At 45.6% G+C, this 26,899-nt stretch overlaps 1 protein-coding gene across 1 annotated transcript; it reads left to right on the top strand.

Annotated features, from left to right (window-relative positions):
- The first annotated feature begins 1,629 nt into the window (after nucleotides 1–1,629).
- Nucleotides 1,630–25,313, top strand: PEBP1 (phosphatidylethanolamine binding protein 1). The gene is made up of 4 exons (XM_029570992.1): nucleotides 1,630–1,910; nucleotides 9,376–9,485; nucleotides 20,173–20,273; nucleotides 24,179–25,313. Exons 1-4 carry the CDS (start codon nucleotides 1,776–1,778, stop codon nucleotides 24,394–24,396), a joined length of 564 nt encoding a protein of 187 aa, XP_029426852.1. The 5' UTR covers nucleotides 1,630–1,775; the 3' UTR covers nucleotides 24,397–25,313.
- The last annotated feature ends 1,586 nt before the right edge of the window (nucleotides 25,314–26,899 follow it).

The raw sequence follows: 26,899 nt of genomic DNA, 5'->3' as shown, positions 1-26,899 counted from the left end.
CTTAAATCATTTCAGAGTTGAAAATTAAAGAAAAAAACCCCACTTATCTAATGATCTTTATGGTTGTAATTTCTGATCGTTTGTGTGCTAAGATTTTAATCCAGTGGAAGCTAGAGTTCCAACATTTAGATCCCAAGCAATGGTATGGGTGCCATTCCCTTAATCCCGGCTTGGCCTTCTGGTTGGCTTCAGTGGCAAGGGTCAGCAGTTTTCTTACTCTACCAAAATAATTGTTAATCAGTCTCCTCAACAGTTAGCCACTCTTCTGTTTAAAAAGAATCCAATTACCTCCCAGTGGCCTATCCTGTTTGCATATATTCCTTACCCTGTACACTGTTTCAGTCTTGCCCTACCTTTGTTCTTTCTTGTCTGCCATCTTGCCAGTGCACTCTTTGTTTCTGACCCTGTGCACCTCACTCCAGAAAACCTGGCAGTCTCCAGCACTGGAGGGCTTAACTCAAAGGATCAGGCAGAAGATCTGACAGTCCTGCCTCTTCCTGACCTCTGCAGAAGATGGTATGCCTGATCTGCCTCCTCCTGATTCCTGCTCCCCCGTGCTTGGGGCATCCACAAATCAGCCAGCCCAGCCATGATAAGTAGCAGGAGCCCAGACGGAGGCATGGCAGTAGCACTCAAGCGCCTATGAAAATTAGGCCTGCATTGCCTATACCTAAATCTGGGCCTAGCACCAGTGATACTGGTGTTGATTTTTTTTCTTCTTAGGATAAAAGCAAATTTGAATGTTATTAAACTTGAATATGCAAAAAAATCTTCCAAATACAGAGTCCAACCTCATTCCCAGTCCTGTCATTTTATTGCCCATTATCCCACTCCTTTCCCTAGGATAAGGATAAATTTTCAATGATTGTTTATTATTTCTTTTTCATACTGGTATTAAAATAAAGTTGTTTTTCAGTTCTTCAGGTTTCTCTGATTTTAATTTTGAGCACATTATTGACCCTCATGCATTGCACCAGAGTTTACTTTGCTTTACTAACCTTTGCTTTATTAACTTCTTGAATTTTATCTTATTTTTGCTTGGCTAGGCAACATTATATCACTTCCAGCAGTGACAGATCATTCAACCGTTGCCAATCCTACACATCTTTTTTTTTTACTGTGTAGTGGTTTTCGATAAAACGTTTTGGGCTTTTAATAATCACTGTACAAGCATAAGAATAGCCCTTGCTTGTTTCCAAAAATATTGTTTAGCCCTGTACATTCTAAATATAGTTCGCTCACCCTCCCAGCCACCAGCTGGCCCTATTAATAACTTGTATAGAGTTGAGTCTGATTGCAGTACATTTAAAACACCTAGTTGGTTTTACAGTTGTGATCATGTTTACTCAATACAAAGGATCCGTCTTTAAAAGTGTACTACATTTAATTGAAATCGTTTCTATATTTGGGATTAAAAAGATGCGTCTTTAATAAATCCAATTTTAATGCCCAGGCCCAATTTCCAGAAATTTCTGCACCGCGCATCCTCAAAGAACCGAAACTGCACACTGTAAATCTGGCATGGAAACAGAAATAACAGACAGCGCGAGCCTCTGATATGCACCGTTAGAAAGGGAGGGAGGTAGCCGGGCTCCGCCTCCACGTTCCTTATTGGTTGACAGAAGAGGGTAGGCGCTTAGTGTTAGCTGACCCGTGGCTGCGCTGGCATTGTAGAGTCTTCTGGTACCGTAATCCGCTTTGAGCGTTTGCAGCCGGTTTAGCGTTTAGTTTGTCTCTCGTCTTTTTTTTCTCTCTCTGCTTCTCGCTAGGTGATTATGCCTGTGGATCTAGAGCAGTGGAACGGGCCGTTGAGCCTGATGGAGGTGGCGGAGAAGCCGACCTACCCCCTGCGGGTGAAGTACGGATCGCTGGAGATAGACGAATTGGGCCAAACGTTGACTCCCACCCAGGTAGTGAACACCTCCCGCACCTTTAAGGAAAGAACTGGAGCATGCGTGCGGGGAGGGGGGGGGGTTCCCGCTTGTGTTGTTACTATAAACTATATAGGCGACTGTTGCTAACCTTACATTAGTGCTGGTTGGTCTGCTGCAGTTTTCTATACAATCTGTTACTTCTGAGAGAATCCCCCCCCCCCCCCGCCCCCGTGCGGTAGGCCCGGCGGGCCGCGAGCGAAGCAACAAAGCCTGATGGGTCGCGAGCGGACCGGACCCATCCCTCTCGCGACCGAGGATCAACAAGCCTCGGTGGGTTGCGTACCCCGTCTCGCTCGCAGCCGAAGATCAAGATGGCCGGCGTGTCGCGAGCGGAGGCCAACCAGTTCGTAGCAAAAATAGGCTGTCCCATAGGGAGAGAATGCACCTGAGCCTGTGCGTGAGAGAGGAAGCGTCCTGTGGGGTGCCTGAGTGAGAGAGTGTGATTTTCTATGTGTGTGCTGTCAGAGAGAGTGGAAGCTTGTGTGTGAGAGAGAGCGCACCTTTTTGAAGGTGATGTATGTGTCCCTTGTGAGTGTGTGCCAGTATGATAGTCTGTGTGATTGTGCAGGTATAAGAGAGAGGGAGCCAGTGTGAGAGTGCGTGACTGTATGTGTGTTTGAGAATGAGAGAGCTATAAGCAAGTTTAGGGGTGCAGGGACCTGTCTGCTACAGGACTCTTCCAGTTCACCTCCCACTTCACAATCCTAAACTCAGGAAAAAGACAATGCATTATCCTCAGAAATGGACTTTTATTTATTAGCAGGATATAGTTTTTAGAAAATAACAATTCCTGGCTGTAACATCCTGGCCACTAAGCACCAGTTTTTCCTAAAGAAAGTTCTGCACCATGGGTAGTTGCAAACATGCCATAAACCTTAGCCTGTTTAATATATTAATACTTATGGCTAGCTAACTTACCCCTGGTCCCAACTTCAGGCAGTATCCCTCTGTTCACCTATGAAGCAGATGCTGACTGGAAGTCTGGAGAATGTGTGCAGGGAAGGACTTACTTGCTGGGTTTGGTACTGGCAAAGCTGGCAGCGGTCCTGGAAGGAGACTTGCTTCCGACTCTGGTACTTGCTGGGCTGTCTGGGGGCTTACTCTTGCTCCTCACAGTCTCAGACTCCATGTCACTCTTTGCTCCTGAGCATGGTGTGTCGTCTCTCAGGCCTCCTGGCCACACCTAGTCTTCTCCCTTCTCGATAGCAGGGGATGCTGGTCTGCTTCAGACTTTCCTTTTGCTCTTCAGGTTCCTTCTCTTCCAGGGGTCCCCTCTATGGTTTCAGGGTTGCTCTCCCAGTCGCTCCTCTGGTTTTGCTTCCTGTTTTCCTTATTTGCCCCCCCCCCCCCCCCCGCTTATACTTTCCAGCTGATAAATATGCTTAAGCTTATGCATAATCACGTGGTGGGTGGAGGGTCTTTGCCACGTTGCAGGTCTTTTTCCTCCTCCCCATTTCTTTGGGGGGGGGCGGGGTTACTGCCACATCTGTATGCCAAAGTGTTTTTCTCTGTCTCAGACTGCCCCCTTTCTTCCAAGGGTTGGGGTCTTTCTGACCTCTGGACTTGCTTGGTTGGTTCATGACTCCTGCTTAGCAGCTTGTTGTTGCATTGTCTCTGCCTTGGTTATTTACACAGGCACTTAAAGCAGGCAGATCTAGATAAAGTATCCTTCAGTGTAAAGTTGTTAAAAGTTCATCTGGCCAGAGTTTCTTTCCTTGAGATGTAACAGTGCTTTTGGGGCTTGTCAGTATTTGACTGCATACTTCTTTGGCTATTATGATTCATATTTGGTGCTTTCAGTGGTAAAATGTGAGATATCTCCCTACAGAGCCTGTGTCAGAGTGTGTGTATGAGAGGGACAGGGTGCCTGTGTGAAGGGCTGTATGAGAGAGAGGTCAAACTGGGGGGGGGGGGGGGGTGGAAATAGTGGAAGAAGTTGAGTGTGGAGGAGTTGGGGCCTGAGAGGGCAGATTGAAAGAGGTCTGGCCAGGAGAGTAAGGAGAGAGGTGGAAGGGTTACTTAAAGCGTACTTCTAGGGTAGTGGTTCCCAACCTGCTTTCTTGGCACACCTGGCACTGGGCTCATTTCATCATGGCACACCAGCACCTTCCCTAACCCCAACCCTCTGGCATCATCTTCCCTTCACTCCTCCCCTGACTCTGCATCATCACCTTTTTTTCTTCCATCTATCTCTATTTCCCACCCGTTCACAACATGACCATCTTTTCCTTTCCCTTCACTCCACTGCAGTCTTCATCTCTCCACCACTCTTGGCAACATGACTTTCTCTTCCCTTCCCTCACCTCCTATTCCCCAGCATAATCACCTTCTCTACCCCCTGGCATCATCACCTTCCCTTTCCTTTTCCCTACTTGTTTCCCTCCTCTCTGCTCCCTGGCATCATCACCTTCTCTTTCCTTCTCCATCTGCTGGCAGAGGTGCATAACCCATTCGTTGGGATTTACCTACCACTCACTAAAGGAAAGGAAATTATTAGGTAAGTAGCAATTTCTCCATTCATTTTAGAGAGTCAGCTACCATTTGACCTGTTTGCATTGGTACAGAACAGATGAATAGAGTGTTTCTTATTTTTGCCCAATGATCTTAGGCTGGCTTAGGGTGTTTTTTCTCCTTGATTGGGAGACAAGCCTCATGGATGGTTTTCCACCACTATTACTGATTACCAGGACAGTGCAAATGCTGTTGTACAACCATGCTTCGTTACTTGTTATAGTTTGTGTTACCTGGACAGTCATAGTGAAAACACACTTATTTAAAGAAGCGTTTGGGGATCCAGGCACAGGAATATAATCAACCTTGAAATGTCATACGCTGTTTTTTTTCTCTATCTGCAGTTGCTTAAAGAAGCGTTTGGGGACCTAGGTACAGGATTTCATAATTACCTTTAAACCGGCACACACTGTTTCATACTATTTACAGTTAACATTCAATGTATTGCAGCAGATATTATCAAAAGGACATTAGATTTGTTCCTCTCTAGTCTCATTTTTTATTCTTTATTTCTGACTTTTCTTGTCTTTGTAAAATAATTTAGTTAATTTTAATTACTAAGAGACATTTTATTAGATTTAGGGTTTAATTTAATTTATTGTATTTTTCTTACTCTTACTACTCTTGCTTTACACTTTCATTGTTTTCAGTATAGTTTATATTTTCGTTTATTTTATTTACTTAATTTAGTTGCTACTATTTCATATTTTATTTACCATTTTTATTTTTTATTTTTCTTTTAAATTCTTGTTTATTTCTGTAAACCGTTTTGGTGAGCGATTTCGCTTTTGAAAGACGGTATAGAAATGTTTTTAAATAAATAAATATCTCGTACAAATTTCAACCATGCCCCTATATACCTGGGACACACCCTACATTGGTAACTCAAAACCATCATCCATGTCTCAATCCAATGGTTTGGATGTTAAATGCTGAATACTTGCTCGCTTCTCCTTGTCTAGAGCGATCAAGAACATTTTTGGTTCCAGCTAAAGAGCAATCCACCAGTGTTCTGCTTTCCCTTGGATCAGATATTCAAAATGTTACCAACAGAAAACCTTTAACTCATTTTCTCGTGAGCCCAAACACTTACTAATATACTTAACTGAGGCCTACCTCTCCGCCAGTGAAATCATATCTCAACATCTTAGCGACTTCCTTGTTCAAGTTCATGCTAAATCCATCTCTACACATCCCATTAATATCTGGCTTTGTAAAAGACTTTGGCCACATTTAATCCTCAGCAGGAAGCAGGCTGAAAATGTAAACTACCTGCAGTTTACGTTATGATATAGGGCTGGGGTGGAGAATTACATATAATTAGTGATAAGGAAGTTAGGACATTCTTTTGGAGTTTTTTCTTTTGGCGTTTTTCCTATTTGTCTACTGTAGGATTTTCCTATGGACATTTCTATTCTGGCCTATCACATAAGCCTTTCAGAATGCATGGAATAATGGACGTTTAAAACTCAAAAAGGATTAAGTTTCTGCAATGAACTTCTCATATGGATAAAATGGACATTTAAAAGAATGATGGGATATTTTAAATATATACATTAGGGAGTGTTCCTGGCCGAGTAGTGCTGGTGAGATCCTTAGGTCAGCAACAGGAGATTCGAGCCAGCTGGAGGGATCACGGTGAGCTTCCCCTCCCCATTCTGAAACACCAGCGCTGATGTCATCAACTTGGGCCCGACTGCCTCTTTAAAATCGTAGGCAGTACGGCGCACAGCTGAAGCCACACACACCAAAAGGGTGCGACTTTGTTTTGTTTTTATGGTGAAGAAAAGGAAATTAAAACCAGCTACATCATCTCCTTCCTCAACTGTGATTCGTGGCCCTGTGGATGATCACATTATGAGAACCATCATGATGCCATCGAGTGACTACAGTGTAAACTTCTCAGGAGTTTTTCTGAGTCCTGGCACAAGCTGACCGCCTCCACAACCACCGGGTGTTTTGCCCTGTGAGCAGAGACTAGCGGATTTGCCGGAATCTTCTGGTGGGGCTGAGCTTCTCGAGGGAAGCTTTCAAGCTCTCATAATGGTCCCTCTTCAGTTTGTTTTTTTCTGTGCAGCAGTTGCCTCGCGGTTTAGGAGCTCTGAGAATTTTCCTCACGCTTTTCCTCACGGAAAAATTCGAAGTCCATCTTCGCTATTTCACCCTCACCGGGGTCCCCCATCGCACTCCGTTCCCTCCAACGCTCTGTTAGTGTATTTCCCATGATTCGCGGTTGATTCCTGGCGGCATACCCCTTTGTGTCCGGCCACCAATCGTGTGCCTCTTTTCTTCGGCATGGCGACCGGGCTTAGAAAGTGCCCTGAGTGTCTGAGGACTATGTCCATAACGGACCCGCACAATGTCTGTGATTTGTGCCTAGTGCCTTCACATGACATTTGTCGCTGCCCTAGTTGTGCACAAATGACCCCCAAAGGCCGGCATGCTCGACTGGAAAAGATGGAGCATTTGTTTGCTTCAAAATGCTCTGCTCCATTGACTCCAATACAGAGTACACTGATCTTACATGGAAAGTAATTTTCCTAGTAGTCATCACATCTGCTAGCAAGGTTAGAGTTGCAGGCCCTTGTAACTTACTAGCCCTATACAAGGTTCCTCCATGACCGGGTGGTTCTCCGCACTCACCCTAAATTCCTACCTAAGGTGGTAACTGACTTCCATTTAAACCAGTCTATTGTCTTGCCCACTTTCATTCCAAGACCTCACAATCACCTGGGTGAGCGAGCTCTGCACACCTTGGACTGTAAGCGTGCGCTTGCATTTTACTTAGACCACACCGCAGTCCACAGAAAGTCCACCCAACTCTGTTTCTTTTGACAAAAACAAACTTAGAGTTGCGTTGGGCAAGCAGACTCTCCAACTGGTTGGCAGACTGCATTGCATTCTGCTACCAGCAAGCAGGCCTTCCACTTCAGGGACGTGTAAAGGCGCACTCAGTAAGGGCCATGGTAACGTCAGCATACTACCATACAGTACAGATTGCCGACGTTTGAAGGGCCGCGACGTGGAGCTCTCTCCATACCTTGTCTTGACAAGGCTGGTCGGCAAGACACCGTCTTTGGCCAGTCTGTCCTACGGAATTTATTCCCAGTGTAAAAACCCAAATCTTCCTACTTCGGCCCGCTGTGAATTTCAGGCTGCCTCTTGGTTGCCAACAGCTTTCCGTTTGTTGTGCCTGTTGCACATTTTTGGATGCTGGTTGGCTCACTTAGTTCTGAGGCAACCTGTAGCTTGCTATTCAGCTATCTGTGAGGACTACCATCCTGCTTGTCCTGGGAGAAAGCAGAGTTGCTTACCTGTAACAGGTGTTTTCCCAGGACAGGAGGATGTTAGTCCTCACGAAACCTGCCCGCCACCCTGCAGAGTTGGGTTTGATACCATTTTCTTATTTTATTTTTCGCTCGTACTTTTTTTGCTACAAAAGAGACTGAAGGGGGGACCCTGTGTGGCAGGTAAGCAACTCTGCTTTACTGAATAGCCCCCCCCCCCCCCAATACATATTGAAGAACCAGCACGCTTATTGGGCTTTTGCTGCCTTTTGGTATGATCTAGTTTTCTCTGGCTTTTAAGTTCCGAGGCTTCATGAAGTTCCTCAGCACTTTCCACTTACATTGTGCGCCAAGCTGCTTGAGATTAAAATGGCAGCTGCTGTTGCTCTTCTGATTCCACTTCATCCATTTTCCTCATATTTGTCTAATTTTTACTGAATTTGGAAGAATTTTGAATCCGTTAATGATTTATAACTGCAGTACCACTTTATACTTTAATTCTTCTTTTAAGGTATATAAAAGAAGGCATTTCATGTAAAAGCCTGGCAGTATGCTTCAACATGATGAAGAATTGCTTTAAATTGGAAAGAATCAGGAGAATTATCCACAGTGGAATTGATTTCAGAGATTTTGAACATGTCACTATTTAGGGGTTGTGTAATTAAATTGTAAAAAAGAAATGGATGGTTTGTGTTTTAAAATTTTAAACATCATAATTTAAAGCTTATGATATGAAACTGACATTTGGTACTTGTGATAAGGATGTACCCTGTTATACTTGACTTTTCTGGGAATTTAAAATTTTCATGATGGCTGTTCTGCACTCCATGAACTATACTTTTAATGGTTATGAAGAGGAAGTAAAAATTTCTAGTATGCTGCTACAGAGCTGTAGCAAGCATGCCCATGCTTTTAGCTTATTGATGCCTCTGCATGCAGGGGGAGCAGATACTACTTTGTATGTGTGATTTTACATTAATCATATATGTTGCTCAGAGCAATGTACAGCAAAGTATGTGTAAAGATTATTTCACTTAAGATTTATTTCCCACCTATCATCCATTCATGGTGGGTCACATAATATAACTCTCATACGTTATGTGATAAAACAGACAAAATGCCAAACGACAGTCAAGTAGCCTATCCTACATAATAAATAATGAAGTAAGCTAAAGTAAGATACGTTTATCCCTAAAAGGTATCCATGGCGTAAAGATGTTTAGAATAAAATATAACCTTGCTGTAGTATCTATACATCCAAATTTTTGATTTGAACCAAAAAGCCTTAAGCTTTATATAGAGGAATAGTCACCAGGTAAAAGTCATCTCCTACTAAAAAAGGCCCCTTGCACTAAAACATCATAAGATACATTAAAAACAACAAAGTTGTCATATAAAATGCATAATACAAACCAAAGAGCCAAGGACAGGTTAACATCTTAATAAAATCTCATCTTAAGTTTCAATAAATTCCTTGGTTAACCTCCACACTTGCCCAGTATGTTTCAAAAATTAATCTTGGCCACCAAGTATAGAATTGTTAGTGTGATACATTTTCAGTAGGGATTGTTCTCACTAGCTGTGTTTGACTTTAGATAGGTTATTACAGTTTGTATAACAGCACTGTGTTTAATTTATTGTAGGTTCAGAAGAGACCGACCTCCATTGAATGGGATGGCATTGACCCAAGCAAGCATTATACATTGTTGCTTGTTGACCCAGATGCCCCCAGCAGGAAAGACCCAAAGTATAGGTGAGGGAAGTGGAGAAAGCATGCTGGCTAGTTCCATACCAAGAGCAGTTGGCAGCTTATGGACTTCACTTGACTTTGTTGCTTCTGGAAAGTAATCCATGCCACCTGTGTATTTCAGGGTGACACCCCTTATCAATCTGCAATAAAATCAAGGGCTCAAACCAAAATAACTTCAGGAAATCAGAATGTGTTCTATGTTTAACTGCCCTCATGTTTTGCTGGTTGAAACACTCCACTGAAGTTTTGTGATGTGCTTACAAATTGCTCAGGAGTCAGTTTATTTAAAAAGTGAACCTCAACTTCTCAAACTCTGCAGAATAAATCTCAGCAATCACAGGGAATGAGCTACACTACACAGAAAAGACCTTTTGTAGTGCAGGAATGACTAGGAACATGTTTAATTTAAACCATGTAGGAAGTATATTCAGTCCTTGTGGGTAACTTGTATTCCCTGTACGTACCTGGATCAGTCTAGATTCCTGGGTTTTGCCCCTCTAGCAGATGGAGACAGAAGTTTACAAACCAAACCCCGCCTTATCTAGGAGGGTGCCACCTACAGTCTGGCAATATTCTTCTGTCTCCAGCAGGTGTCACAACGCCAGCAGGCAGCAGTCCTACACTCCTTCTTTCGGGGGTGGCGTTTCGGTAGGCCTGGATCCGGCCAGGGCACGCCGGGTGGAAAGACCTCACAATGATGGGCGGCCGACTCATTCCTCAGTTCCAGTGGTGGGCGGCAGACTGACTCTGTTCTACGAGGAGTGGGCCAAAATCACGTCTGATCAGTGGGTCCTTTCTGTGATAAGACACTGTTACGCATTAGATTTTGCACGTATCCCCTACCAGCGGTTCCTGTTCTCTCCCTGTGGTCAGGCACCAAAGCACAGAGCGGTTCAAGAGACTCTACAGCAACTTCTCGCCCTCGGAGCCATCGTGCCGGTCCCGTCGGCGGAGCTTCGAAAGGGTTGGTACTCCCATCTATTTCATGGTACTCAAGAAGGAAGGAACTTTTCGCCCCATCCTAGACCTCAAGCGGGTCAACAGATGCCTGCGGATTCCTCGCTTCCGTATGGAAACCCTAAGGTCCGTCATTGCATCAGTGCGACGGGGGGAATTTCTGGCATCTTTGGATCTCACCGAAGCCTATCTGCACATCGGCATCCGAGCAGATCATCAACGTTTTCTAAGGTTTTCCGTCTTGGGACGCCACTATCACCACTACTGTTCGGATTAGCCACTGCGCCCAGGGCATTCACCAAGATTATGGTAGTGGTGGCGGCGCAGCTCCGCAAGGAGTGGTATTTAGTACATCCTTACTTGGCCGATTGGCTGATCAGAGAAAAGTCGAAATTGCGTTGCCAAGAAGCAATCGATCGGGTGCTGCAATTGCTGCGAAGCCATGGTTGGGTGGTCTACCTGTCTAAAAGTCGACTGGCTCCTTCCCAGTCCTTGGAGTTTTTGGGAGCTCTGTTCAACACTCGTCAGGGCACGGTATCCCTAACGGAGGAGCGTATGGTCAAGCTTCAAGGCCAGGTACAGGCCTTACTAAACAAGCATTCCCGATAGTTTGGGATTACTTACAGGTGCTGGGATCTATGACCTCGACTCTGGAATTGGTTCCTTGGTCTTTCGCTCATATGCAGCCCTTGCAATCAGCATTGCTTTCCCGCTGGAACCCGGTCTCGGAACAGTTTCATATTCAGTTTCCTCTGACGGAATGCGCTCGCTCCAGCCTAGACTGATGGCTCAACCCGGACAACTTTGGTGATTCCGGATTGGACGGTGGTCACGACAGATGCCAGCCTATACGGATGGGGGGGCGGTTTGTCAGCGGAAGTCTGTGCAGAGCAGGTGGTCCTCAGAGGAGGCTCGGTGATCCATCATTCGCCTGGAGACCAGAGCGGTGAGGTTAGCTCTGCAAGCGTTTCTTCTGATTCTCCGAGGCAAGTCAGTACGAGTTCTCGCCGACAATGTGACCATGGTAGCTTAAATCAACCGTCGGGGAGGAACGAGGAGTCAACCAGTAGCATTGGAAGCTCGTTTACTGATCACTTGGGCGGAATGGAACTTATTCAGCATAGCGACCTCCCACATTGCCGAGGTAGAAAACGTTCACGCGGACTTTCTCAGTCGACATTGTCTAGATCCCGGAGAATGGGAACTCGCGGACGAAGCTTTTCAACTCATCTGTGCCCATTCGGGAACTCCCTGCATTAATCTGATGGCGACCTTCAGGAACACCAAGGCGCCACACTTCTTTGCCCGCCATGCGTGGAGGGTGTGGATGCTCTGGTTCTTCTCTGGCCAGTAGATGTCCTGCTTTGTGTTTCCTCCTTGGCCACTCATAGGTCGAACTCTTCGCAGAATAGAATTACATCCAGCGGAGGTGATTCTAGTAGCTCCCGAGTGGCCGAGACGCCCATGGTTTGCGGATCTGGTCAATTTGGCCATTGACGGTCCTCTGAGGTTTCAGGAGCTACCAGACCTGCTCCATCAAGGTCCAGTTTGTTTCGACCAGGTCGAACGCTTTTGTCTAGCGGCATGGCTTTTGAGAGGAAGCATTTGAAGTCACAGGGGTATTCAGATGCTGTGGTAACTACGTTGTTGCGGTCCCATAAGGTCTCTACATCTTAATCTTGCATCCGAGTCTGGTTTTTGATGCTTGGTGTCTCGCCAGGAATGTTGTGTCTACCCGAGCGGGAATATCCGACATCTTGAGCTTCCTTCAGGATGATTTATCGAAGGGCTTGTCATGGAGTTCCTTGCGAGTGCAGGTGGCCGCAATCGGTTCCTTACGCGGTAACATACAAGGAGTGGGCCTAGCGGCTCATCCTGATGTGTCTCATGTTTTGAGGGGAGTGAAGCATTTGAGACCTCCGGTGAGAGAACCGTGTCCGTCTTGGAATTTAAACTTGGTTCTTAAAGCTTTGTGTGCGGCATCTTTTGAACCCTTGCATGGAGTAACGTTGAAAGATCTCACGTTGAAGGTGGTATTTCTGGTGGCGATTGCGTCTGCGCGCTGACTGTCAGAGATTCAAGCCTTGTCGTGTAGGGAGCCCTTTTTGAGGATTTCGGATTCTGGATTTTCCCTGTGTACGGTTCCCTCCTTTCTTCCCAAGGTGGTATCTCCTTTCCATTTAAATCAGTCGGTGGAGCTTCCGGCTTCCTCTGATCTGGAGAGGTCGGACCCCTGTTATAGGATTTGCGGACGTTGGATGTTCGGCAAGCTTTACTGTGCTACCTGGAAGTTACCAATGGGTTCTGGGTTTCAGATCATCACTTTGTGCTCTGGAGTGGACATCCAACGGGTTAATATGGCTTCTAAGACTAAGATAGCTCGCTGGTTGAAAGAGGCCATAAATTCTGCTTATTTGTTGAGCGGTTGGTCATTGCCTGTGGGCCTTCGGGCTCACTCCACTAGATCTCAAGCCACCTCTTGGGTGGAATGTCATCAGATTTCCCCAGAGGAGATCTGTAGAGCGACTACGTGGAAGTCACTCCATACCTTTGCCATACATTACTGTTTGGATGTTCAGGCGTCATGGACAGGGGCATTCGGAGCAGGTGTTACTGCGAGCGGGCCTCTCCGGATCCCATCCCAAGTAAGTGAAGCTCTGGTACATTCCAGGAGTCTGGACTGATCCGGGTACGTACAGGGAAAGGAAAATTAGTTTCTTACCTGATAATTTTCGTTCCTGTACTACCATGGATCAGTCCAGGAGTCCCGCCCTATTTTGGGTCTTAACAGAAATTGGAGAGTCCATGCTGTTGTTTCATGAGGAGTTCTTTTTCTTACAGACCAATTAAGTTCTTCCGAGTACCTTGGGTACTGATCCCATTGGGGGTTCCATGAGCTGGTTTAAAGTTGTTAGGTTACTGTATATAGTTAGTTTGGGCTTTTTGGAATCCATTCTGCTTTGACATTAAGTAATACTGCCAGACTGTAGGTGGCACCCTCCTAGATAAGGCGGAGTTTTGTTTGTAAACTGCCTCCATTTGCTAAAGGGGGGCAAAACCCAGGAGTCTGGACTGATCCGTGGTACTACGGGAAAGAAAATTTATCAGGTAAGAAACTAATTTTCCTTTTTCTACTTATGGATCTACATGCCAGTTTTCAGAGGGAAAACGCCCTGCACCATTTGCCTTTGAAAATGCAGTGGCACACCAGAGAACTTTTTTGTCCCGTGTACTTTCATATGTGTGAAGTACATGCAAGGATTTAAAAATGAAATACCCACAAATACTTTAGAGAGCTTGCTCCCTCAAGGGGAAAAGTGTGCCTGTTGTGGATAGTGCATGTATATTTTCCTTGGGTGCGGGGGAAGAGGAGGCAGTTTTCAAAAACTTGTTTTCTTAGCATCCAGACAGATATTCCAGAACAAGTGGGTTAAGCATTCCCACCAGCAGATGGAGACTGAGCAAACTGACATCACAGTACATTTACCCCTGCAGTTACATCAACCCACCAGTATTCTCAATCTCCAGCAGATGGTGGACATGCTTCTCCCCACTGGGGATTGCTTCATTTTCAAAAAAGGAAAATTCAGAAATAATTTGCCCCGCTCTCCTGTGGTGACACCAAAAGGTCCCTCCCACAGTTGAGAATTCCTGAGGTGATTTCCGTGGTCCCTCAGATGAATGCCTTGGTCTGGTAGCTGGTTTTTCAGCTGGCGTGGACTTAGCCAGGTATGGCTGAGCTCTGGTAAGTTTTAAAAGTGGTTTTTACAGAGACTTAGAAGGAAAGCCTTCTTGCTTCCCTGGTCTCCATGCTCGGCGCACCATTCTGACGTTCATCCCGCTCTGTGGGAGGTCAAGGGGAGGTGGGCAGCCTGGCGGGTTAAGGAACTTCTGTAGGCTAGGCCCCGCTCTGAGGCTTTTTCGCTGTGTGGTGGACCTTAATGGCGATATGTGCACTTTCTGTACAGGATTGTCTGTTCGGTGTGTGCGTCTAGCTATGCATCTAAGTTGTGCGTCCAGTTTTTGGACACATAGGCAGGCTTAGTAGTCTGTGCATCCAAATTAAGTGGCATCTTAAGTGGCTGTCGCCTTACCTGTGCGCACAAGGTAAGTGATGATCTGCGCTTATTTTTTTTACGTTGCCTATCCTAGGGGCGCCTAAGTCTTGCACCCTTAGGCATTGGGACGCTTAGGTGTGAGTCACCTAGTTGTTGGACGCCTAATTTTTGTACACCTAGGTTAGACGCCTAGAATTTTTTGGACGCCTAAAAAAAATCTAGACAAGCGCTGCTGGTCTAATGGCTCCTATATCTAAGAAACCTAAGCGCCTTTCTCTTTGCACTGCCTGTCATATTCGGGCATCTCAACTAGGAGTGCCCACTGACTTGTGTCAGTGCTGTTTGGAGGCTCGGGGAGAGTTATCTTCCTCTAATTTCACTAAGCCTGGTTCTTCCCAGCAGCTTGTAGATCTGGGTAAAGACTTCTCAGGTGGGGTGCCTGATTTTGGAACTCCCTAACTGGTTCTTCAGCAGGGGAAGGCAGGTCAGTGAGTATGCCTCAAGTACCTCCTGGTCTGGATCCTTCTACATTTTCATGGATATAATGTTTTTTCTCTTCAGGCACAGTCCTCAGCCCAGTCCAGTGTTGGTGCAAACCTTGCCTGGACCTACTGTTAATCACCAGAGTACTCCTAGAGCGGCAGCGGGACTGCCCAATAGAGATCCAGATGGCACAGATGATAACGCCAGTCCTGACTCTCTTGAGGATGGTGACATTCCTCCATGATTAGAACCGTATAGTGCTATGCTACGGTTCTTCCTTAGAGATGAACTGCCAGCCCTAATATCCCAGACCTTCAAAATGCAGGCAACGCCTGGGGGCAGATTCCATGTCTGAGCCAAAGAAAAATCCCATTTTGGTTTCTCTGCGTAAAGCCTCTTGTGTTTTCCCTGTGATGGAAACCATTCAAGAATCGATCTTGAGTGGGGCACCCCAGAGGCTAATTTCAAAGGAGGTCTGGTTTTGGAAGGCCTGCAACCTCTGGATCCCTGGTGAGAGTGTTTTGTTTTCCAAAGGCAGATGCACTTGTATGTGCAGTCTCCAAGCAGATGACTATCCCCGTAGAGGGAGGAGCAACCTTAAAAGATGTACACGATAGGAGGATTGAAACTATCCTTAAGCAGGCATTTGAAGCAGTGGCAATGACTTTGCAAATAGCTTCTTTTGGTTCTCTGGTGACTTACTCTTGTTTACTTCTCTCTGGAGGTTGATGACTGGGGGGTGAATTCCAGAGTAGTTATGGAGCCAGTGGCTGCCTTCTTGTCAGATGCAGGCTGCGATTTGGTCTGCATCTGTCAGAGGGGTGGCTTTGGTAATAGCAGCCAGACATCAGTTATGATTGAGAAATTGGTTGGCTGATGTGACCTCCAAGGCTAACCTTATGAAATTGCCCTTTTAAGGATTGCTTTTGTTTGGAAGCGAGTTGGAGAAACTGGCCAGTAAGTGTGGTGAATCACCAGAGGATAAGAAGCAGATGCTATGATAGGGGATCCAAGTGTTTTCAACCCTATAGAGGAGTGACCTCTCAAAAGACTTGACCTTTTGGTAGGTCTCAGTCTTTTCATCCAAGACAGCCCAGAAGGTGTGTGGGCTCAGGTAAGAATATAGTGGATCCTCCCGAGCTTCCCAATGAAGATTTGCTGACCCACCCCCGGGAACAGGAGATAGGGGGAACGCCTCTCTCTTCTATCAGAGGTGGGTCAAGATCGCATCGGATCAATGGGTCCTGGAGGTGATACGAGAAGGATATGCACTGGAGTTTCACACTATTCTTCAGGACGTGTTCATGGTCTCTCCCTACCACTCCCCGTAGAAGAAGCAGGCTGTGGAGGATACATTGGCAAGGCTGTGATTCTGGTACCCACGTCTCAAGAAAATACGGGGCGATTTATTCAGTTTATTTCGTTGTGCCCAAGAAAGAGGGATTCTTTCATCCTGTCCTGGTTCTCAAAGGTGTCAACTGTCATCTGTGGGCGATGCATTTTCACATGGAGACCTTGCACTTGGTGATAGTGGCTGTGCAGTTGGGGGAATTTCTGACCACTTTGGACCTGTCCAAAGCATATCTTCACAATCCCATTTGACTAGGGCATCAATGCTTTCTTAGATTCGCAGTTCTGGGACGCCATTATCAGCTTCGAGCACTGCCTTTTGGTCTGGCACCGCTCCCAGTACCTTTTCAAAGGTAATGGTGGTAGTTGCAGCAGAGTTGAGAGAGGATGGGATCCTAGTACATCCGTATTTGGATGACTGGCTGATTCGAGCCAAGTCGCTGGGAGAGAGCTGCCTGGTGACCCGCAAGGTGATCTCCCTGTTGCAGGAGCTCGGCTGGGTGGTGAACCTAGACAGGAGCAGCCTGCTCAGTCATTGGACTACCTTGGGGTTCAGTTCGACACGGAGCAGGGCAAGGTTTTCCTGCTGGAAGCTTGTATTCAGAAGTTGATGGCATAGCTATGTCTATTGATGAACACTCTGCGCCTGACCATATTGTCCAACCTGCAGGTACTTGGTTTAATGGCGACAACTTGGAAGTGGTACTGTGGGCGAGAGCGCATATGCGTCTACAGCGATGGAGGTCTGTTCCCGACCGCAGAGGTGGCTACAGCTGGATCATCTAAGGAAGGAAATTTCCCTAGCAGCACAGGACTGGCTAGTACTGACGACATATGTGAGCCTCCATGGTTGGGGAACTCACTGTCAGGAGCTGACAGCGTAAAGGCACTAGGATGCAGAAGAGTCTCTCTGGAACATCAATTGTTTGGAAGCCAGGGTAGTCCAACTAGCATGTTTGCAGTTCAGTGACAAGCTGCAGGGTCGTGTGGACTGGATAATGTCTGACAATGCAATGACTGTGGCTTATATAAATTGGCAGGGAGGAAGCAAGTATCAACTTACAGAATGGGCTGAACTATATCTCCAGATGATTTTGGCCTCGCATATAGCAGGAAAAGACAATGTAAGAGCAGACTTTCTCCACAGGGAACGTTTGGACTCAGGAGAATGGACGCTATCAAATGAGGCATTTCAGCTGATTCTGAATTGCTGGGGTCTCCCGTTTGTAAACCTGCTGTCAGCTTCTTACAATGTGAAAGTTCCGCGATTCTTCATTTGAAAGAGTGATCCAAAGTCAATGGGGATCGATGCCTTGGTGCAGGAGTGGCCAGAAAACAAGTTTCTGTATGTCTTTCCTCCATGGCCCATGTTGGGCAGATTAGTCTGACGGATCGAGCGCCACAGAGGGATGATGGTGCTCTTGGTTGCTCCAGATTGGCCCAAGAGACCATGGTATGCGAATCTGCGGCAACTCCTAGCAGAATTGCCCCTTCGGCTCCTTTCATACAGGGATCTGTTGCAGCAGGGTCTTATTCTTCACGAAGATCTATTTCTATTTTGTCTTACTGTATGGCTCTTGAAAGGGCTCGCTTGCTGAAACATGGATTCTCTGCAGCAGTGATTTCCACCTTGCTAAGAGCTAGAAAGTTCTCCACTTCTTTGGCCTATGTGTGGGTTTGGAAGTGTTTGAGGCCTAGTGTAAGGATCGAGGTACTCTTCCTTGTTTGGTCAAGATTCCGCTCATTTTGGCATTTTTGCAGGATGGCTTGAATAAAGGCTAAGCACTTAATTCCTTAAAGGTTCAAGTATCAGCTCTCACCTGTTTCAGAGGTCATGTAAATGGTGGATCCTTATCGGCTCATCCTGATATGGCCTGTTGCCTGAAAGGAGTGAAATATCCTCCCTTAATTTGGTATTGTTTATTTTATTTTATTTATTTAATAACTTTTATATACCGACGAACGTTGGGAACATCTCGTCGGTTTACATAGAACAGAACTTAGCAACAGGCTTTACAATTATTGCATAATTAAATAAGGAACATACAAATAACAGATTAGATTATATAAGTAAAATTATCAAAGTGGGATACGTGAAAGAGGTTATCTAAAGGGGGGGGAGATTCTGATATATAGGGGGGTATCCACAATTAAAGGAGGTATATATATTGGATTTCTTAGCAGGCGCTACGTTTAGATGATGCATAGCTTGACCTTGTGGTTACTGACCTTGAAAATAGTGTTTCTTGTGGCAATTTGTTCTGTGCTTAGGGTTTCCGAAGTGCAGGCCTTGTCATACTGGGAACCATTTCTCTGAGTGTCTCCAGGGGCAGTACAGCTGCATACTGTTCCTTTTCATAGGTGGTCACTTACTTGAATCAGTCCATCTCCCGACAGAGAAAGAGATGTAGAGGAGTATCGTCTGTTGCAACCCTTGGATGTCAAGAGACATATTGTCTGATATCTGGAGGTTACTGAGCCTTTATGGAAGGTGGATCGCCTGTTTGTTCTTCACAGCAGTACTAGGCAGGGAGAGCCGGCCTTGCGGGCTACCATACTCACTGGATTAAGGAGGTAGTCACGGCTGCATTCGTTGATGGTGGGAAGCAGTTACCTAGTCAGGTCAGGGCTAATTTGACTAGAGCTCACGCAGTGTCATAGGCAGAAGTGAAATTGTCTCCTGTCATTTACTGAGCTGCGACATGTTCCTCGAAACACTTTTTCCAGGTATTATCATCTGGATAGGCAAGCCCAGGAGGACGCAGCCTTTGCACATGCGGTTTTGACTGGACCACGGGCAGCCTCCCACCCTATTCGGGAGTAGCTTGGATACATCCCACTTGTTCTGGATTCATCTGCTGGATGCTAAGAAATGAGAAATTACTGCTTACCTGATTTCCTTTTCTTTAGGACGGTCAGATGAATCCAGCTTCCCTCCCTTGGTGCTGAATGGTTGTATTATGGTCCTCCTCCATGGCTTTGTGTTACAGGGATTACAGGTAAAGTGCTCCTCTAGTCCCTAGACTAGTGTTAATATATTCTTGGCTGAGCTCAGTGTTGCCTTTTGAGTATTGAAATAGTTATCTGTTTAATCCAGTTTTGTTAGTCTGTCCACAGTTGCTTTTGAAGAGAATACCTGCATGCTGATGTCACTGCAGGGGTATATATACTGTGAAGTCAGTTTGCTCTGTCTCCATCTGCTGGTAGAGGTGCATAACCCACTTGTTCTGGATTTATGTATCTGTCCTAAAGAAAACTAAATTATCAGGTAAGTAGTAATTTCTCATTGCATCCAGTATCTCCCCTTTAACAGTGGTCAAGTCCCTTTTTAATTCTTTGAACCAAACCTTTATTTAGGACAAGGGTGATTTCCTTTGCTCCGGCGTCAGTCTAAGTGCCTCATTCACTTACCCCTATAATTCGGATGAGGCCTTCTCACATGCAGCCTGGCCTTTGACCACACTCTTAGATGTTGCTGACCTGGAATCAAAGTAGCTTTTAATTTTAGCTGTTTTCTGTTGCATTGCTGTTTTTTCTAAGAGCTAATCCCAGCTCAACAGCAAACATATTTTTTTTGTGTTATACTGCAAATTTTGGCTAATTTTGACACACATCTTTTAGGTAGCCATCTAGATACACATCACTTTCTCCATTGTCACCTTTTCTGTATTTTGCTATGAACCTTCTATTTTATTTTATTTTTTTTGTTACTGTATATTCTTTAGTAAAGAGCATAAATTTTGAATGTATTCGTATATAGGCTGAAATTGTGATAAATCTGAAAATGAAAACTCAGCTATGTCCCTGCATTTGATACTAATACTTGGTTCTTTTTACTGTAGGGAGTGGCATCACTTCTTGGTAACAAATATGAAAGGAAGTGACATCAGCAGTGGTCATGTCCTTGCCGACTATGTTGGGTCTGGTCCACCTAAAGGATCAGGTCAGTACAGAATCACAATTCTTCTGTAAGTGGAGAAAGTCGATCTGCCCCAGATTTATCCCGAAACAGTTATGGAAGGTGGGCAGAATGAAATGATACAACACTTATTCCTCATCCTGCTAGGCGAGTCAAGATGCATGAGTGTATACTAATAGGAGACAAAGAACACCATTTTTCAGAGACGATATCAGTGGTATATAGGATGATGCAGTGTAGGCAAAAAACAATTTCCCTGTACGTACCCGGATCAGTCCAGACCGTGGGTTGAGCCTCCTATCCAGCAGGTGGAGACAGACCAAAACTGTGAGGGTATCCTATATCAGGACAGAGCCTACCCTACACCCCTTCAGTATAAAGTATTTTCAAAGCAGATATAACTTCCCAAAGATCAAGCAAGCAATAAGAAAAAACTAACAATTTGAACAAGTAAACAATTGAAAGGATTCTGTATGAATAAAAACGCTCTTGCATACAATTTTATTTTCATCTGTTAGATGCTTCCGGTGCCTTTAGTAATAGTAGACAACAAATCAGATTATTGAAAAAACCTGTAGAAAAAGACAGAGCATTTGAGCGGACGTATCAGATCTAGTACGGGCGGGTGTCTGGACTGATCAGTGGTCATAGGGGGTCTTTTTCGAGGAGTGGGTCAAGATTACATTGGATCAGTGGGTCCTCTCAGTGATAAAACACGGCTACGCATTAGAGTTTGTTCGTCCACTACGACACCTGTTTCTGGTATCCCCTTGTGGGTCTCCAGAAAAAGAATTTGTAGTTTGCCAGACCCTGGGTCAGCTCCAAAGTCTGGGGGCCATTTTTCCTGTCCCTCAATCGGAGCATGGGAAGGGACATTACTCCATTTACTTTGTGGTCCCAAAGAAGGAAGGGGCCTTTCGTCCCATCCTGGATTTGAAAAAGGTGAACGTGGCTCTCAAGGTCCCCTGTTTCCGTAATTGCTGCAGTGCGAAAGGGCGGATTTCTGGCATCCCTGGACCTGACAGAAGCCTATCTCCATATCTGGATTCGCCAGGACCATCAGGGGGTCCTCAGATTCAAGATTATGGGACAACATTTTCGGTTCTGTGCTCTACCATTCAGCTTGGCCACGGTCCTACGGACTTTCACCAAAGTTATGGTGGTAGTAGCGGCGGCCCTAAGGAGGGAGGGGATTCTGATGCATCCCTATCTGGACAATTGGCTCATCCGAGCAAAGTCGGAGATTCTATTCTCATAGGTGGTGGATGTGGTCTTAGACTGCCTTTAAGCCTTGGTGCCCAGGGTCTGGGACTACTTGCAGGTTCTTGGTTCCATGGCATCTACCTTAGATCTAGTCCCGTGGGTCTTTGCGCATATAAGACCTCTCCAGGCAGTGTTGCTGGCCCGGTGGAACCTGCTGTCAGAACAATTCCACCATCCGCTGCCACTTCCAGACACCTCCAGGTCCAGTCTTGTGTGGTGGCTTGTCCATGGCCACTTGGAGCACAGCGTGAATCTGGAGATACCCCGGTGGATGGTCGTGACGACGGACGCCAGCCTGTCCGGCTGGGGGGGCAGTGTGTCAGGCCCAAGCTGTTCAGGGCCGGTGGTCACCAGAGAAGTTGACTTGGTCAATCAGTCGCCTCAAGACAAAGGCTGTTCAGCTGGCTCTGGAGAGCTTCCTTCCTTTGCTGCTCAGTCAGGTGGTCAGTCTTGTCTTGTCTGTCAATGCGAAGACTGTGGCCTATATCAACAGGCAGGGAGGAACCAAGAGTCGCCCGGTAGCTCTTGAAGTGGAGATGCTGTTGTACTGGGCGGAGCAACACTTGGAAACGTTGGCAGTGTCTCACATAGCAGGATCAACCAACGTACAAGCAGACTTCCTCAGCTGTCAGCAACTAGACCCAGGAGAATGGAAGCTATCCGAAACGGCCATGAAAATGATCTGTCGTAGGTGGGGCGATCCTCATGTAGACCTGATGGCATTTGCTTGAGTTGCCAAGGCTCGTCGCTTCTTCAGTCGCAGACGGGATTACGGCGTGGAGGGAGTGGATGCTCTGGTGGTCCCTTAGCTGGTTGGTGTTCTCCTCTACATGTTTCCTCCCTGGTCGCTGGTGGGCAAGATAATCAGAAGGATAGAATCTCACTCAGGACCAGTGATTCTCGTGGCTCCCGAGTTGCTGCGAAGGCCGTGGTTCATGGATCTTGTGAATCTAGCCTTGCACGGGCCTCTGCATGTGGGTCATCTGCCAAATCTCCTGCACCAAGGTCCTGTATTTTTCGATCAGGCGAATCGCTTTTATCTTGCGGTATGGCTTTTGAGAGGAAACAGTTGAGGAAGAAAGGTTATTCGGAGGCAGTTATATCTATGCTGCTGTGAGCCAGAAAGACCTCCTACGTCTCTGGCATATGTTCGTGTCTGGAGGGTCTTCGAGTCATGGTGTCAACCGCTTGGGTACATCCTCGACTAGCTCCAGTGACTCTGGTCCTTTCCTTTCTGCAGAATGGTCTTGACAAAGGGCTGTCTTACAATTCCCTGAAGGCTCAGATTTTTGGCACTGGGGATGCTTGTGGGGCCCGATCCAGGGTTCTTCCCTGGCATCTTATCCTGATGTAGTGCGTTTTTTCTCAGGGGAGTCAAACACTTGCGTCCACCAACTCGCAGTCTCTGCTCCTCATGGAATCTGAACTTGGTGCTCCGGGCATTGTGCGAAGCCCCCTTTGAGCCACTGAGGAAAGCCAAGTTGAAGGATCTCGCGCTGAAGGTATTTTTTTTTGGTGGCTATTTGCTTCACCAGGAGGGTGTCTGAGCTTCAAGCCTTATCCTGCAGGGAACCTTTTCTCTGCTTCTCTGATTCCGGAATTTCACTACGCACAGTTCCATCACTTTTACCTAAGGTGGTCACAGCTTTTCATCTGAACCAGTCTGTGGAGCTGCCAGCCTTTTCAGATGCCCAACTGAAGGATCCTCATTCAAATGAACTGAGGCAGCTGGATGTTCACCGCGCCTTGTTACTCTATCTGGAGGTTACCAATGGTTTCCGCTTATCGGATCACCTATTTGTGCTGTGGCACGGTGCAAAGAGAGGTCAGAAGGTGTTCAAATCTTGTATCGCTCATTGGCTGAAGGAGGCTATTTTGTCTGCATATATATGCCGTGGTCGACCGGTCCCGGATGGACTGAAAGCTCACTCCACCAGGGCACAGGCAGCCTCATGGGCAGAATGTCAGCTGGTTTCCCCGCAGGAGATCTGCAGGGTGGCTACTTGGAAATCTCTACACACCTTTTCCAGACACTACCGTTTGGACATCCAGGGTTCGGATGCAGGCAGTTTCAGTGCCAGTGTCATTCTGTCAAGGCAACATCTTTGGATAGACAGTTCTGCAAAGCCTGTTTAATTCCTCCAATTCTACCTTCCATCCTCAAGCAACACAGATGAATTCCAATGATCCACTACTTGTATGAAAATACAAACTAATCATCTGTAACCCTCAGCTTGGGAGTCACTACTTGTGTGGCTGAAATCTATCCTGCTTGGCCAAGGAAAACCAAGTTGCTTACTTGTAACAGGTGTTCACTGTAGACCAGCAGGCTAAATCAGCTACAGAATGCCTCCTACCTTTTAGCATGGGAAGCAGCTGCACAGGAAGGTCCACACATGCTGGAACCACTTCTGTCTGATCTCTTGAGAACTTTTTTATCTTGATGCAGTTGGATGACATCAAACCACTTGTGTGGCTGATTATCTTGCTGTCTATGGAGAACATATGTTATACATAAGCAATTTACCTTTTATCAAACATATCAAGCTATTCTAATCTGCAAAAAATCTAGTTGGTCCAGGGCTAGTGTGGCTACTAGACCTATGTGCTGTATATATGGAATAAGTGCTTGCATCACCTAACCCTTATCTGTCTCTTCTCTTCAGGGCTGCACCGTTACATCTGGCTGGTGTATGAGCAGGCAGGGCAGCTGCAGTGTGATGAACCTGTCCTGTGCAACCGTTCAGGGGACAAGCGAGGGAAATTCAAGGTGGCAGCCTTCTGTAAGAAGTACAAGCTGGGAGCACCAGTGGCAGGCACATGTTACCAGGCTGAGTGGGATGATTATGTGCCAAAGCTTTATGAGCAACTCTCAGGAAAGTAGAAATGTGCAGAACTGGTAATAGCCCACACATCTCTGCACTTAATGTAGTGAAAAGCTAGATCCATGTGAATTAAGACTGTTCCCTTGGTCAGATCAAACCTGCACAAAAATAAGGTAGCTTCCTTTTCAGTTTCCTGTTTCTCCTCCTTTAAATGCTTTCTGTGGGGTTCTTGGAAATGAACTCATTAATATCTGTCCCTTTCCAGTTAATATGTCCACAGAATTCCATTTTTCATCAGTGAATGCCCCTGTAGCACTTGGCTGCTGTCCTTGTATTGGGCTCCCAGAACAAAAAGACTAAGCCACTTTCTTTTTGCCAGTCTTGAGGATGTCAACTTGCTATCAAATGTGTACATAAACTATAGCTGGGTGTGCCAATGGGAAAACAGAATTCAATATTTCACAGTTTTGCCTAGGAAACTACCTGCAGTCATAGCTGTACTACGTCTAAGCAAAAAAAGTTATAGCGCTGAAACACATCATGCTTGAGGGAATGGCCCGATGTGTACAGTGAACTTGAGCGAGCAGCCATCTTGTCTGAGAAATTGACTGTTTAATTTCAGACCTGCTTCTTACCCCTAAAATTATTTTTCTATATTATTGGATCAACTTCCCCTTCTACCATCCACTGAGGGTTTGTTTGTTTGTGATGCATGATGCTACTCTACATTACTGTTTAAACAAAGATGAGGAGCAGGAATTTAAGTACTTAAGTAACTATGGTGTGGCTTGGGAAATGCTGGAGGATTGCTTCCAGTGAGCTGCAAACATTTTTTGGGAATTTCAAGCACTGTATACATTTTCCCTCAATCCTGGAAGTGTTCATTATTCCACTGAGGTAGTACAGTGTTTTGAGGTGGTGGGTTTTTTTTCTTAGTGTTTTTGCTCATGTATCAATAAATTTTCAGTTAACACTAGAGGTGTGCCAGCTTCCTTATTGTACCTTATTAGAAAAAGTGCTGTCTAGTCCTCAAGCAGTGGGTCTTGTTGTTTATCCCTCACCTTCCCACATCTTTATCCTGGGTCTTCATTTGGTTTTGTTCTAATTCTTCATAATTTTATAGGGCTTGAAATAATGTGCACCTATTTGCGATATGCATGGAATTTCCGAGGTTTAATCAGAATGCAGAAAGTGAATATGACAGCTTATTAATATTTAAGTGATAAAATAGGTAGTGGTGATCTGCTTACTTACTGGACTACCAAGGTCCCTAAGGGTGTTTTTCAGAGTATCCAAAAGTTTTTGGTGTTTAAGGGAATAGGAATCAACCTGGCTGCATTACTGCAGGTAGATTTTTAGCTGTGGGTTTGTATGAATAATCAAAGCAAAACTGAGGGTAGTTTTTGCTTTATTGACCCTGGAAAAAACACCCACACATGTTTATACCTGCTTTATCTTTGCAAGTACTTATCACTTTTTCCTGCTAAAATATGCTTAGTTCTAAAAATCCAAAACTGTGTGGTGTTGCCTCTCCTGTCATACCCTCATCCCTGGAAGATGTCTGCTATGTGTGGGTAAACATTGTGGAGCACTGCCTGTAATTCTATCTATATGGATAATTTTCAAAATATAAAATTTGTTCATTGTTTCCTACTCTTAGGTTATTCTTGATATTACCTATCCTTTTCTAAACACTTATTATGCTTAGGCACCAGTACAGTACAAGCCCCTAGTGACATCTAAATATAAAAGAGAATAATATGTTAATTTAAAAAGAAAACTATTGAAAGGGTTAGATATCCATACATCACTAACACATAAGAACATGCCATACTGGGTCAGACCAAGGGTCCATCAAGCCCAGCATCCTGTTTCCAACAGTGGCCAATCCAGGCCATAAGAACCTGGCAAGTACCCAAAAACTAAGTCTATTCCATGTTACCGTTGCTAGTAATAGCAGTGGCTATTTTCTAAGTTAATTAATAGCAGATAATGGACTTCTCCTCCAAGAACTTATCCAATCCTTTTTTTAAACACATCTATACTAACTGCACTAACCACATCCTCCGGCAACAAATTCCAGACTTTAATTGTGCGTTGAGTGAAAACTTTCTCTGATTAGTTTTAAATGTGCTACATGCTAACTTCATGGAGTGCCCCCTAGTCTTTCTATTATCTGAAAGAGTAAATAACCGATTCACATCTACTCTTGCTCACACGTCTGCTTGCAGGCTGAACTGTCAGGGACAGTTGTTTACTTGTTTCTCCTTTGGGGGTAAGTTCTTTTGTATTTTTCCTTTTCAGTTTAGCTTACCTTGCAGTCCTGGGGTGTAAGTTGGTGGATCTGACCTCTTTCCCCCCTGCAGCCCACCCTGAGAAGTCGCTTCCTCGGGGCAGCTGGAACAGAGAAGCACCATTCCTCTGTCCCCTGTCTCTGGCTGCTGACAGCTTCGGGAGAGTGTTGGAGGTAGTTTACCTCTCCCATGCCGCGACCATCGCGATGTTCGGCCTGCAGGGAGTCCGGGTCCCAACTCTCCTTCGAGGGCCTATGTCTCCGATGCC

The sequence above is a fragment of the Rhinatrema bivittatum genome, chromosome 11 (assembly GCF_901001135.1).
Source record: "Rhinatrema bivittatum chromosome 11, aRhiBiv1.1, whole genome shotgun sequence".
Lineage (NCBI taxonomy): Eukaryota > Metazoa > Chordata > Amphibia > Gymnophiona > Rhinatrematidae > Rhinatrema > Rhinatrema bivittatum.
Note: the sequence above shows the minus strand (reverse complement) of the source record. Positions and strands in the feature narration are given on the sequence as shown.

Excerpts from the sequence above, each read along its gene's own strand:
- PEBP1 (XM_029570992.1), top strand. The coding sequence starts at position 1,776 with ATGCCTGTGGATCTAGAGCAGTGGAACGGGCCGTTGAGCCTGATGGAG. Across the intron at positions 1,911-9,375 it reads AAACGTTGACTCCCACCCAG|GTTCAGAAGAGACCGACCTC; the intron begins GTAGTGAACACC and ends AATTTATTGTAG. Across the intron at positions 20,274-24,178 it reads TGGTCCACCTAAAGGATCAG|GGCTGCACCGTTACATCTGG; the intron begins GTCAGTACAGAA and ends TCTTCTCTTCAG.